A 15,119-nucleotide genomic window follows, 5' to 3' on the forward strand; every position below is an offset into this window, starting at 1 on the left:
ACACACACACACACTAACACACTCACACACCCACACACTGAAACAACATTCCTCGGCCCAATCCACGGTTTGAAAAAAACAGAGAGGCCAGAATGAAAATAGAGAAGCATACAAGGGCTTGGCCCTCTAATTAGGAGCCCATCTACCACATGGACTGGTCTTCAAAAGGCCCAGGCTCACTGTGATGTGTGGGAGAGCTGTACTACATCTGCCTGGGCGAGCTAAGCCAAGGCACCTCCTGCAAAAAGTCGCCCCGGCTGCTTGCCATACCTTTCGGCACTTTCTGGGAGAGAGTCTGAGACCTTGAGAGCTTAGTCCTTGCATTCATTGAAGGTCATTAGCATAGCAAATTGACATTAGCGGGTAGTACCTTAATCGTCTCGGGGGGTACCCCTGGGTCTGGCGCCTTCTCAAGGTATGTGGTCAGGTCTTGGTCCACATGCTCAAACACCAGAGTCAGTTTGGTCTCTCGGTCGGTTCGGGATACAGTGCACACGTCAAAGAGCCTGGAGGAAATGAGAGCAGTGGCATTTCTCAGCTATTTACACCATTTTGTGGAGGCTAGTTCATTTAAATGGATTCCAACACCATTTTCAGTCTCATTTACTGTAGGAATTGAAGTGAAATATACTACAGCGTCAGTGCCATTCATAGAAAAGAATCATCAACAAATGCAAATGTAACATTTAAAAAATATATAATGATAAAATTGCTCTGTAGAAAAACACATAATGATGGTTTGCTTTAGGTCCTGCTGTTTCTAAAAAGAATTATGTAAGATGGTCTTCACCAAATGATCAAATTGTGATTGAAAAGAGCACTTCATATCATGCCAGGACATCACTTCTCTGCGGCCTGCCTTCATTTCAATAATCATTTGATTTTGATAATCCACTTTCACTGTACAAAAAAAAAGGCTCTTTGGTTGTGTCAGGTCACTGTCCAGACTAGTTTGTGCTGATGGTTTGAAAGAATGTCCGCTATGCTTCAAATACTGAGGCTTTGTTGGCAAAATGAAAAGAGCCAACCAGTCAAGGCGGCTTCAGCCCCCGTGACTGATCATCATCTTGGCTACAGGACATCTCTCCCCCCTTCATATCCCAGTTAACTTACACCTTTGCAGAGTATGTGAGGAATGCAACAGTTTTTAACAACCCCAAAAGCTTTAGCCCACAGCAGTACAGAGTCTGAGTCAGTGTGCATGCTACCGGGTTTGGCCTAATGTTTCAAGCATGAACTGATTTGCTCCACGTCCAACAATGAACATTGTTAAAGAAAGGTGTTCTCTGTTTTCACTAATCCTAATGAATGTTCTGAGTACAGACAATGGAATGGTATGAATGTCTTTGCTAATCCAATATGCTAATGACATGAGGTTTTGAACTGGTATGCTCTTCTGTGCAGTGTGCATTATATTTCTCCAGGTGGGTTTTTTTGATGTTTGCACCTGTGCAAGAGAACATGGTCACCATGAACTAATTCATAATAATACATGGACTGAGAGAGTGGAGTCTTTTGGGTAAAAGCTATTTAAAACCTCCTTTTCAGACTGAGAACCAGGAAATTCTCTTTGTCAAACCATGGTAACACGCAATGTTTCATAGCAACCTATGTAGGGTATGTGATGGTGACCATGGGTGAAGTTGTATCTCGCACCAATCCATCAGATAAAAGGAAACTTGTATCTCAAGTCATTTTTAGAGTCCATGTAATTCATCTCTACCTATAAATAGTAAAATCTAGCAATTGCATTCACCCTAACATCATTACCAATGAAATGATAAATACAAAAAAAATGGTATTCTGAATGATCTTGGTGACCAATTCTTGGATATGTGTAATGCATAGTGTACAACATGACCAGTAAATACTGTGTGAGCGTTAATACACATGTAATAAATGACAGTGAGATTTTACATATAAGCCTAAGCATACATTCAGTCAGAGAAGTCATATACATGGGAGGCATTGGGTGGATTTGCAAAAGATATCTAATCCTGCTCCATGTGAAATGGGTTTCGAATGACAAATCATCTTGGCTGTGTTGAGAAAAAATGTGGATCTCAGTTCAGGTTCAATATGCTTGGTCACACAAACCAGGGGCTAAATCCCCTGGTCTACAGAAAGACGCTTTCATGGTCAATCCTCATTACTAGCTATGACATCATGGAAGGAGCTACCACTTGAAAACATGGGGTTAAAAAAAGGAGAAAAGAACTCCAAGGAACCAAATTGTTTCTGTACAATGGAGCCTCCATAAACCATATGGAATGAATAATGTTCTCATTAGAAACATCCAAGGGTTGTCTGTAGTAACATTAGGCCAGCCCAAAACGCACAGCACTTAAGGATCAGTGGGCCTCCATGCTGGTTAGCATTAGGGAACAGAGCCTCCATTTAGTGTAGATTACAACTTCCTTCTTTGGTAACACCAGGGCTGGCGTCGGGGTGGGGTTGGGGGGGTGGGGGGCTTGGTTCAGATTAAATTTTTGCTCCCTCAGTTTTTGCTGTGGAAAATCTAGGAAAATCAGATGAAGTTGCAAACTTGCTGGTTGATACAGCTCATGGAAAACCTAAAACTCATCAGTCCATTTGTTCTATTTGCATGAGATTAGCATAGTCTATCAGAAACATCAGCGGTCAAAGCCTTCTCTGGGTTTGTTTGGTATAACATGACAATACTTACTAGCAATCTTTGTGTAAGTATAGGCTAATTCACCTCACCAAGTTCTGTTCACCCTAACCATGTTTTGGTTAAGAGATAAACAATCTATAGGATCTATCTATTTCCGTATTGCCATCACTAAAAATCTTGTTTAGCTACAAGCTATAACTTGGCAGCATAAGCCTAACAGAATTATGATTTGCAATAAGCATGCAAAAATATGATGTCTATCTGCCAATGGATGGTGGTTTACACTATGGCTGAAGGGGTTTATACATTATCTATTCATGTTGAGTTTCATTCCCTACATATCCAACTGATTTGAAGACATTGTCATTCTTTTGTGAACCTACAGCCTAGGCCTCCATTACAGGCTTATTATATGTGTGTTCTGTAAATAGAACTTTATTGGACAGAGGATGGACATAGGTTGCTAGTCACAAAACAATTGAATCTCACACAATTAAAAAAATCCTTCTGACCCAATTTTCGCTTGTGACATCTGTCCATTCCTGCATAAGTGTACATCAGGTCAGTAAAACAGTAGAACATGTTGAAAAAATTACTGAAAAAAGAACTGAAAAAAAACCTAAGAAGTCTAAAAATGCATTTCTTAAGAATCTCAAGCCCATGTGTGCACAAAATTATCTTTAATTTTAGTTTTATGCTTATGTACAAATAAATCATACAAGTAAAAGTGGGAACCTACCAAGGCTAGGTTATGCTTGAACTGCAGACCACATTTACATGGAAGCCAATTGGTCAAAGCTCTTGTCCCAAGTTGACATTGGCTGGCAAATAAATATTATGTGTATAATCAGACACTTTTCAACTGCCCTCCATCTCCCATTTACGTCCAACGGCAAGGTTGGACCTTGAGCGGGGTCACTGTATGACGCACTCTTAGCACAGGCTGAATGAAAGTGCTATCACTTGTCCTTCAGAATCTGCAGCTTCCCACTGTCCATGGATGAGCAACAGGTCAGTCGTGCTGATTTGAACCCATTAAAAAAATTATTCTGAAGCAGCTCTACAATGGAGCATAATGGCAAGACAGAGCTTCCACCTGTAATGGAGAGGACCATGCAGTGGAGTTGCCAGGACTCATCTGTCATCAGGACTCATTTTGTAATGTTAAAGTTTTGGTCCTGATCTCTGATCTTGAATTTCCCCTTGGGGATCAATAAAGTATCTATCTATCTATCTATCTATCTATCTATATATGTATCCATCCATACATCTACACTCTATAGGAAGCACTTGGGAACTACTTAGCTGCAGATGAAAAGTTCATTGGCTGCTGGGCTTTTGAAGGACAGCCCTAAAACAATTCCAGGTTGGACCTCACCATGAGGGGGTCATTAATTCTACTCCAAATAAGAAAAGACCCAGAAAGGTCTCCACTTAACCAAAAAGGATCCCCACCCCCAGTAAAATATCTACTATTGGGGGAATCAAACCACCCCCTCATGCTCACAACATCTAGGATATGGCATGGTGGTGCATGGCAAGGCAATGACGTGTCACTATAATGGCTTAGTCTAACATATCATATGAATACAGTATAATGCAACACAACATACGAGTATGACTGTACCAATCAAAATGTTTGATGGTAAGAGATGCATGCTCCATGATTTTGTAACATCCCCTCTGATATGAGTTCAACTGAGGCTAAACCAGTACAGGAAATACATAAATCAGTCTGGGGAAAGCACAATTGAAGGATCCACTCATATCCAAAAACTGCAGCCACAGTAATATGCAAACTACGATACCATGAAATATCCCCCACACACATTATCAGGGCACCCCCACCTTACCTGACAACGTTGGGGTGCTCAAAGGATTCCAGTTGCCTCAGCACTGCCACCTCGCGAATGGTGGAGAGAGGCATCCCTTCCTCCTCTGTTTGTACCCGCACTCGTTTTAAGGCGACAAAGCGACCCCCATTATTCAAATCCCGAGCCTTGTACACCTTTCCATAAGCACCTTCACCTATCTCGGCAACAGGCTCATAGGACTGACCGACTATTTCTTTGTCCATCTTAAAAACGTATTGCTCCTCAGTTCAATGCAGCCTGCTGCGGGGAATCCCGACGAAGATTCTTTACAGGGGCATCATTGGGAAAACGGCTCTGGCACGTGTAGGCTACAGTCTGTGTGAAGCAAGCACAAAGGAAGCGGAGGTAAACACAAATATAACCGGATTTATCACAAATAGGCACACAACAGGCGGACTTTAAACGATTGTTTACCCTCTCTGGACACTGCTAACCTCGAGTTTGCTCTCTTCCACTCCCACTTTTTAAACAATTACCCATGTCAAGTCATGTCCTGTTTCCCCATAAAACATCTGGAGTCACATGGCAAAATATAAATATCTATTCATGTCCAAATAATGACTAGATAAACCTAGACATTTGCCGAATATCAAACATAGCGTGTATTATGCATGAAAGCATATTGTAAACAAAAACTTTCAAAATATTAAATCAAGAAATAAATTCGACATCAGTGAACTTTATAACATAAGTCTGTTGGTTAACACTATAGCTCCGGTGCGTTCATTGCAATAAAGTCTCTTGTTTGGTTAAATACAGTCCTGAGCACGTGGCTGTCTAGTGATTTCATTGTGTAAACTTTTCATATCAGTAAATTGTCAGTTGAAACCACATGTGTGGTAAAGGAGTATACAGCATGTGTCATTACAAAATGCATGTTAATATGTGCAATACTGATAAATAAAACTATTTGGTACAACTTTCCCCAAAGTAGGGCTTACCCTACAATTAAACCTCTAAAGACAAACTTCCATACAAAAATCCCAGTTCACCAAAGTTATTCTAAGGAACATGCACGTGCATATAATGCAACAAAGGCTCTGCAATTCACCCGAGCACAAATAAACTTTACCTTTTTTATTTACTTAAAATTCTGCTGTGACTTGTTCTTCTGAAACAGGCGATGAGGAACCGGTGTCTTCGCAAGCCGATGTTTGCAAACACGGCACAGATCTCTCACTGTCCGTCTTCAGGGCCACACAGGTAGAGACATGGTGCACGCACGAGCCCCCATCCTCCAGCGGTACCACCACTGCAACTCAAATAGATCAACTACCAAGAGAGAGAGGGAGGGGGGTGCGTTTTCCTCGCCCAAATCAGTGTGCGCAGCTTATGCAGTGCGTTTTTTTTGTTGCTTTTTTCCTAGGGATCACTGTATGAAGCTGAATATATTCTTCGCGTTACTGTGTCTCTGCTCCCCCCATTATGGTTTTCCCATCAATCCCAGAATATGCAATGCTTGTCTGTGAGCTCCGTCTTCTCTACGCTTTCCCACGCTGGCTCAATGTGCCTTGACCCCCTTCAGAGAGGTTTGACACAGGGCAGGAACATTTCCGCATTCCTCACTGACTACAAAGGCTAAACCGCCTCCTTTTGCTTGTGCTGCCTCTTGGTTCTTTACCATTCATAGTTTTTTTTGTTTTGTTTAAGTGTCAAAAACAGGATCGTCACAGCTTTCAAAAAAGTTTTGAGTGCAGAAAAGTTTACTGGATACCCACAGCCGACTTATGAGCATTGGAAGGAGTTTGTTAACCATGCGATGTTGGGAGAGGCGACTGTCAAATGTATACCTGAAGGCCAGGTTCAAGTCTCGACTGTCAATGATTTAATGTTAGATATATAATTTTATGCTGTCTGCTTCTAGATAAAACACCTTAATTGGATCAATAGTAGACAAATGGCGCAAGTATGTATTTTCAATACACATTGTCGACTAAATTACATTTTGTACAAATGTTTGTAAAATTAACTGAAAACAATATGTATTGAACCACATTAAGGTTTGTAATGACCTGTGACTGTAATGACTGTATGATTTTTAATTGAGAGTGTGGAATGTGTCAAAAATATGCACAGATCCTTAAATATGAAATATTGAAATGTGTCTTAAGTGACAAATTCAGAACAAAGTGTTTTTTTCACATATGGGTTTGTAATAGAGATGTATTTTTGATTAAATCATCAAATTTAATGTACATATAGTGATGCTGAATTGAAATAGCTAATAACACAAATTAAACAGAAAATCTATTGAATTATCCATTAAAATATCATTTTAATCTCTCTTTTTATTGCTTTATTGTTGTTTATTATTGTTATATTACTGTATTGTTTTATCTAGTGCCATCATTTTACCATAGACACAATAACTTCTGCTTTCTTTATTTCCTTTTCATGTAATGCTTTTCTATAAATGTTTATTTTGTTTAGATTAGATGTAGACTGAATATGACAGTCACAGAGTTATCTGGAAAATAATATGTTGTCTAACTGTAGATATTAAAATCTATTCAATTTAAAATTAAAATAAAAAAATGTTATACCAAAAAACAAAGTAATTTTTTTATAGTAAAAAAAAACGTATAAAAAGGTTTCTGTGAAAACCTTGGTCTGTGGACAGCTCTTTATTCCTCCACACCTCTTTATGGGCATGGTTCAGAACTTTTGTCAGAAACATGACAAGGCTTGCCTTCAGATTATCTTCATAAGACATCCATTAGAGCCATGTCTTCATGCCCCATTACCATAGCTTTATGTAGAGGAGCTGTGTGAAAGAGAGGGCAGAACATTAGGATAAGAATATTTCAATTGATGCTTCCTAAACAAAATTGTCTTGGAGGGGGCCATCGCAAAGCGCTTTGCATAAATATAATTTTATGGTCCAGAGGTGCATAGAAACGCCGCAGAGCTGCTACCAGTGAGAACTGTATAGAAAGAGGGGTGGGGGGTGACCAAAACAGAAATGAGTTTTGAAGTTTGTGTGGCAATACAGTCCCCGTCCCTGTAGCCCCCCCCCCCCCCCCCCCTTCTCACCAACCCTAAAATTCAACATTAGCATCACAAAGCATGGACCATAGACAATGTACTCCCGGCCAATAACTGTAACCTTCTTCCTTTACACATCATTATTGTTCGCTTCAAATGAGCGCTGATAGCCATTAGCCAGGCTGACTACATTAGTATGCATACTTGGAGGATTCCAGAAAACAACCCAATTAAAATCAGTTTGGTGCGAAGTATGCACTCCCCCCAACACCACACACAAGCGCACGCACACACACACACACACACTCAGACTAGAGGTGACATGTCATTCCAAGAGATGCTAAAGTATTGTGTATTGATGACAGACAGGATGACGTGCTTGACTAAAATCATGAAAGGGTTATAGGAGACACGTGAGAAATAGTCCTTGATAAGATACACATGACACGTCGATCAGAGAATCTTTGATAATCCTGTAATCGCAGATATGTAATGATATCCTTTATCAGTTACGAAATGTCAAGTCAAGTCAAGTCAAGTCAAGTTTATTTATATAGCACATTTCATACACAGAGGTCATTCAATGTGCTTTACATAAACAAAACCAAACGATAATAACAAATAAAAGCATAGAAGGGCAATATAGTCAAAGAATAGTTAAAAGGTAAAGATCATAATAAAAAGAAAACATAAAACACAAGGTAAAATCATTTAAAAATAAAGAATAATTAGTAAGCAAAAACAAAAACAAAAGTAGTAAAAAAAGTAATAAAAGACAAAGTAGAATAATTATCGAGGCAGATTCAGAATTTGTAACTCGGCACAGTTAGCAGAAAGCGTCTGAGAACAGTTTGGTCTTAAGTCTAGATTTAAAACTGGCTACAGTTGGGGCCTTTTTAATGTCATCCGAAAGTTGGTTCCACAGCTGAGGCAGCATAGCAGCTAAAAGCTGCTTCACCATGTTTAGTTCTAACTGTAGGTTTTACTAGCAGGTTTTTCACCTGGGACCTGAGAGGACGAGAAGGTGTGTACTGCTGAAGCATGTCTGACAAGTATTTAGGTCCTGCTCCATTTGCTGATTTATAAACAAGCAATAGTGCTTTAAAGTCAATTCTGTGACTTACTGGAAGCCAGTGCAAGGACTTAAGAATTGGAGTAATGTGGTCAGTTGTTTTAGTTTTTGTTAGAGTCCTAGCTGCTGCATTTTGTATCACCTGAAGCTGTTTAATAGTCTTTTTAGGAAGGCCTGTGAACAGTCCATTGCAGTAATCAACCCTGCTGGAGATAAATGCATGAATGAGTTTTTCTAAGTCATGTTTTGACATCAGCCCTCTGAGTTTGACAATATTTTTGAGGTGGTAAAAGCTGATTTAGTTATCGCTTTCATGTGGCTGTTGAAATTTAGATCACTGTCAATTAATACACCAAGGTTTTAACAGTATCCTTTGCCTTCAACCCTTTTGTGTCAAGGAGAGTGGCAACCCTAAGTCTTTCCTCATTTTACCAAATATAATTACTTCAGTTTTTTCTTTGTTCAGCTGAAGAAAATTTTGAGACATCCAGGTGTTGATTTGTTCTATACACTGACACATAGATTCAAGAGGACCATAGTTGTTTGGTGATAGAGCTAAGTAAATTTGTGTGTCATCTGCATAGCTATGATATGAAATCAAATTATTTTGAATGATTTGTCCAAGTGGGAGCATATAGAGGTTGAATAATAGTGGCCCCAAGATCGACCCCTGGGGAACACCACAGGTCAAGGACGTTGGTGTTGAGGTACAGTTTCGATGGCAACAAAGAAGCTCCTTTCTTGTAGTTATGATTTTAGCCAGCTGATAACTATGCCTGTAAATCCAACCCAGTGTTCTAGTCTGTGTAGTAAAATATTGTGATCAACAGTGTCAAATGCTGCACTAAGGTCCAGTAGCACTAGGACTGATGTTTTACCTGAATCTGTGTTGAGGTATGTCATTGGAAACTTTAATGAGAGCTGTTTCAGTGCTGTGATTTGCCCGAAAACCAGACTGAAAGTAATCAAAATACCCATTTGATGTTAGGAAGGTGGTTAATTGATTAAAGACTACTTTTTCAATAATTTTACCAATAAAAGGTAGATTGGATATGGGCCTGTAATTGTTTAGCATGGAGGCATCCAGGTTATTCTTCTTGAGAAGTGGCTTTACAACAGCTGTTTTCAGTGACTTAGGAAAAGTGCCAGACAGCAATGATACATTTACAATTTGAAGGACATCCGCCGCTATGAGGTGAAAAACAGTTTTGAAGAAATTGGTAGGCAGAGTGTCTAAGACACATGTGGAAGGGCTGAGATTCTGTACCGTTTTTTCAAGTGTTTCGTAGTCTATCAAGCTGAACTCTGACATCAAGTTTAGTTTCCCTCTGTTTGTTGCTGGAAGTTCAGGTTGTTGAATTTGTAATTGAGCAGATACGTTGAGTCTGATTTTGTCAATTTTACCTTTAAAAAAAGATGAAAACTCATTGCATTTATTAGTTGAGAGAAGTTCAGGCGCTAATTGTGAGGGGGGATTTGTTAACTTATCAACAGTTGAAAATAGAATACGAGTGTTATTTGAACTTCTATTGATAATGTTAGAGCAAATTAGGTGTCAGCCCTCCAAATGTCCTACAACAGGCATGGTGATTGCCACTCAGACAACATATAAACTTGGCAAAGGAAGACAATTAAAAAGAGAGCAAACAGCTTTCTTGTGCTCAGTCCTGTGTCTTTGTGTTTTGGTCTTGGTTAAAGATGTAAGGGAATTGTTTGTGGTTAGGTTAATTATCACCTTATTGAAGTATTTAAAACACTCAAAAACACTAGTCTGCCCTCTGAGACTTTCCACAGAAACATGTAAGTAATCAGCATGCCCTCACAATGAGTAAAAGTCGACTGCTGTAATAATTGGAGAGATAGGCTTGTTTGTGAGGTCCCCCTCTCAGCTGTGCTGTGGTTCCCCTTGCCCTCTGGGCTGAAATTACACTGACTGAGGTGAAATGGCAGTTTTTGATAAGCCCCGAGCAGACAGATGGATATGAAAAGGCCATGCGTCCAATTGTGCCTTGATAAAAGCTGTGCTGCATCACTCCGCGTCTGCCAAGCGGATAAAGTGATATCAGTGAGCAAACCATTTGCCCTGGACGGTAAGATAACAGGGCAGACCAGCCAGCCAGCCACTCCTCCTCCCCCTTTCTCTGGTCTCGTCCAGTCCTGAATGGGGAGGTTACAAATGACTGTAGCCCTTTAATGTGCAAAAGCCATCAGGCGGTGGCGGCGGCCACTCCGCTCCCCCCGTGACACTCGATCCCTGACCGCAGGTTCCCTGGTGTCCTCTCGGCCACATGTCGGCTCATCTGCAGACCTGCCCGAGCTGATTAGGTGTCAGCCCTCCGTGGACGTGCGGAGAGAGAAAAGGTCAGGCGATACAGTGTCACTCTCCAACCCCCCACCCCAACCACCGCCGCTAACACCAACGCCACCACCTCCTCCATTCCCCACGCTGGCAAGAAGAGCACAGACGGCCGAGAGGACACTTGAGAACGCGATGCGACAGATGGTGATGGCCGATGCCTCCCGTACCCCCTCGTCCCATCCCCGGAGGGAAAAGACACCTAAACTCTCCCAGCGGCGCAGAGACGAGAGGGGCCAGGTGACTGGCCTGCTACCTCTTTCACCCCTCCACCCGACCCCCACCTCTCCCCTCTCCTCATCGGACCAGATTGCATCCCAGGTCAGGCGACCCCCTCCGCAGCCCCAGATTGAGGGAGCGGTGGCCTCCAGTGGTGGCGGCGGCTCCTCAGATCCCCTTTCACACCTGTAGACCCGCAGCGCTGGCAACAAAGCACTGCCCTTTTGTCTCCACACATGGGTGTGCCTTTCCTGTCACTCTCTCTCTCCTTCCCCCTCTCTCTCTCTCCTTTCCTCTCTCTCTCTCTCTCTATCTCGCGGAATGTTGCTTCACTCCAGTGAGAGCTTATAGCCTAGGTAATCAAGGAACAATGGCGACGCCGGCAATCCAAATAAACTCAAGTCAAACAGGAATAACGCCTCTCAACGAGGACTTAGAGCCATTGTCGCCCCCAGAGTGTGCTTTTTGCACTCAACCTAATTGTTGCAGACTGAAGAGAGAGGCGGGGGGCTTGTTTATTTATTTATTCATTCTCAGTGATTACCTTTACATTGTAAAGATAATATACAATGTAAAGGTATTGCCAGACAGCAGTGATCGAGCAGACTTCAGGCCATCGAACTTGGTGGAGTCCATCAGCACAAGAGGGTCTGTGTGTCAGGGCTTTAGTCCACATCCGCTGAGAACGTCTGCATTTAAACTGAACATCAAACTAGCAGACAATGCTAGGTTGTTTTCAGTCAAGGCTGTCTCTCTATCTCTCTCTCTCTCTCTCTCTCTCTTTCTTCCCTTGCTCTAGTCCTCAGCACAGGCAGAGAGTAAAGCCTCCCCCAGTGCAGGCCCCCTAAGACAAGACTCTTTCTGTTGGGCATTTCCATGGAAACCGAGCAACTAACTTGAGGAGGGACATAAAAAACCTGCTCTTTGAAGAAAGGAGGAACACCTGCCACCTCTGCAGATGGTGACTCCAGCACACACTCACTCACACTCACTGTGTGACTTGAACATACTCACTCTCAACACACACAGACACACACACACAGACACACCCATACACAGACACACATACACACACACACACACACACATACACTCTCTTTCTCTCACACACACAAGGTCATATGTTCAGTGACATAAATGACATGTCTCTCTGATGACTGATGACTAAGAGACTAGTCTATACTCCTCCTCTTGACTGCTGAGTCGTCATTTGTCCCCTTACTAAAAGTGAATAATGAAAAAGAATAATATAAAGGTTTCACAATTTAAAATCAGTTTTCATTAATGAAGGATGTCTTGATGGAAACTTTGTGTGGATTCTTCAATTGATGACATAGTGAATTAAGGGGGTCTGATCTAGAAAAATAAATGAATTTTCTTTTAATTAGAGCTATATCCTCCTCCTACTTTCCCAGTCTTGGCAAAGATATGTTAAAACCCTGTGTGGCACCATATGGGGCATTAAAATAAGCGTTTCCTGTATCCAGTCGAAGAGGATTAATGTATCAAATTTATGAAATTTTCAGTTGGCTCCCCGTAACTGTCACTGTTTAAAAGGCTGTTCCAGGCCACTTCCCCCTCCCTCCTCCTCCTCCTTCTCCTCCTTCTCCTCCTCCTCTCTCTCTCTCTCTCTCTCTCTCTCTCTCCCTAACACCAAGCCCCAGTCTCCTTCCTTCTCTCTCTCCCTCCCTCTCTTTCTCTTTCTCTCTCCCTCCCCCCATTTCTTCTCATCTGTGCTGAGGGGCTATCAGCAAAGGGAGAGCCACCCAGGGGTCAGGACCTCTCTGGCTAGGACTGGACCCCACTGCCCACTACACGCTGCCTCGCTGCTCCTGCTGCCTTGCAGCGCGGCTGCTTCTGTTGTTGTTGCTGGGCCCATGGAAAGTCCCCAAACTGTCCAGGCCGCCCTGCCGGTGCCCGATGCGTTCATTAACAGCATTAATGAATAACTGAGAGCACATTGTCCAGCTCCAGCTGTCTGACGCTTATCCGGCCCCCTGACCGCCCCCGGTGGCTCAGCCCTCTCTCTCTCTCTCTCTCTCTCTCTCTCTCTCTCTCTCTCTCTCTTTCTCTCTCTCTGCGTGCGCGGCCACGTCTCCCATTTGTGCACGTTAAGTGGCAGCTGCTCCACGCATTCATGTTCAAATGAACCACTCTCCATGCGGGTGGTGGAAGGGGACCAGGGGGAGGGGGGGGGGGGGGGGTGGCAGGGAGGGAGCAGGGGGGGTAAAAGCATCATTAATTACCCCACCGGCTGCCCCCACATCACTAATCACTGTTAATAATGCTGAAGGGAGAGACTGAGAGAAAAAGGGAAAAAAAGTTGCTTTTCACTTTATTGCTTCTCCAAGTTTGCCTTTTGTGTATGCTTATCTTATCCGTACAAATGTCCATATAATCATTTGAAGGTCATATACGAATCACCAAAAAGGTTCATAAAATGGATCAACAAAGAGCTTTATATTTTCCTTATGCAAGTTTTGGAATTTGTATTTTGTTTTTTTATTATATGGCAACCAAGAAAGTCACTTTCACTCTTACCCACAGTTCTTCCTTTGATGAGGCCCCATAGCTAAACCCTGAAAAGAAAGCTCATATCAGCTATCTATGGCTAGATATAACAGTCATAAACGCCCACAGGTAACTTGAATTATATTAGTACTAAACGAATCGAGATGCCGCTCTATCTTTACAAGTATGGAAATTGCACTTTGTTTTAAGTTTCCCGACGGTTTCACTTTTAGCTTATGCTCCGAGACCCATTCATTCCGAGAGTTTCATTCAAGCCAAGAAGTTACTGTACACATGGTTTCAGTGAGGATCTCAGTATGACTGTCTTCCTCCATCATTTCAACTCAACTACATGCACCTGGACTCGAATCAAAGGACGGCCTCAGGCCCTCATGCACACATCCCAACACATGGCTACAGTACATGTATTCGTCGGATGCTGGGATAGTCTCACGGATTCTGCACACCTTTTTTGGCAGTCAGACAGCGAAAGCGACTGACAGCTCAAAGCATGCGTCTGTGTATGCGTCTGCTAACTGTATATGTCTATAAAGTGCATCTGCGCGGCTGTATGTCTGCGGAGACAAAAGAAATCTCATCTGGCTTTTCTTATAACTTAAACAGTCTGGTGACAGATGAACGGTTCAGAGCCAAAAGACATCTAGCTCACAGAGTCTGGAGGCTAATGCAGGAGTCTGTATAGTGTGGTTCATATTTTGGAGAGGGTGTGTGTGTGTGTGTGTGTGTGTATGGAGGGGGTTAGCAGAGAAAAAAAACGTTCCTTTAGATTACATCATCTGAGTTAAAACTTGGCCTGGTCTCCCCCCTGTGTCTTTTCAGAAACACACACACACACACACACACACACACACACACACACACACACACACACACACACACACACACACACACTGTGTCTTTCAGTCGGGCCGGCCTATAGGGGAGGAGACAGGGTGGTGCCACGTGAGGGAGCACCAGGACTCACAGGGAGACGGTTTGAGGGTGTGAGTGTGTGTGTGTGTGTGTGTGTGTGCGTGTGCATGTGCAAGTGCGTGGGTGTGTGTGTGTTTTTTGTGTATATGTGTGTGTGTGAGAGAGAGAGTGTGTGTATGGGTGTGTGCATGTGCATATTTGTGTGTTCTCTGTGTGGGAGCCTGTGTGTGTTCCCTCATGTGGGTGTGTGTGTGTGTGTGGGGGTGTGCTTAGTCTTACCGTGTGTGTGGCAGTGGGGTGTTGGTGGGGTAAGCATGACTGAGCATGAGTGTGTGTGTGTGTGTGTGTGTGTGTGTGTGTGTGTGTGTGTGTGTGTGTGTGTGTGTCTGTGTGCACGCGCATGTGCGTGTCTGAAGCACTGAAATATGTCCCAGTCATCCAAATGCACTTGCCGTAGCAAAAATTGTTTATTATCGCCAAACGGAGAGAAATATTCACCAGCCGGCCAGGGCTGAGGAGCTGTTCTCTGTCACA

General features: G+C 42.6%; 1 protein-coding gene across 1 annotated transcript in view; it reads right to left on the reverse strand.

Annotated features, from left to right (window-relative positions):
- The window catches only part of cdk6 (cyclin-dependent kinase 6), a 35,468-nt gene extending 29,448 nt beyond the window's left edge, over nucleotides 1-6,020 (reverse strand). The window contains exons 1-3 of the mRNA XM_048229517.1: nucleotides 5,582-6,020; nucleotides 4,489-4,824; nucleotides 371-506 (exon numbers count right to left, since the gene is read on the reverse strand). Of these exons, the coding sequence (XP_048085474.1) occupies nucleotides 371-506; nucleotides 4,489-4,712 (360 nt within the window). The 5' untranslated portion in view covers nucleotides 4,713-4,824; nucleotides 5,582-6,020. The remainder of the gene's footprint in view (nucleotides 1-370; nucleotides 507-4,488; nucleotides 4,825-5,581) is intronic.
- Between the last annotated feature and the right edge of the window lie 9,099 nt (nucleotides 6,021-15,119).

Source organism: Alosa alosa, chromosome 20, assembly GCF_017589495.1.
Source record: "Alosa alosa isolate M-15738 ecotype Scorff River chromosome 20, AALO_Geno_1.1, whole genome shotgun sequence".
NCBI classification, from domain to species: domain Eukaryota; kingdom Metazoa; phylum Chordata; class Actinopteri; order Clupeiformes; family Clupeidae; genus Alosa; species Alosa alosa.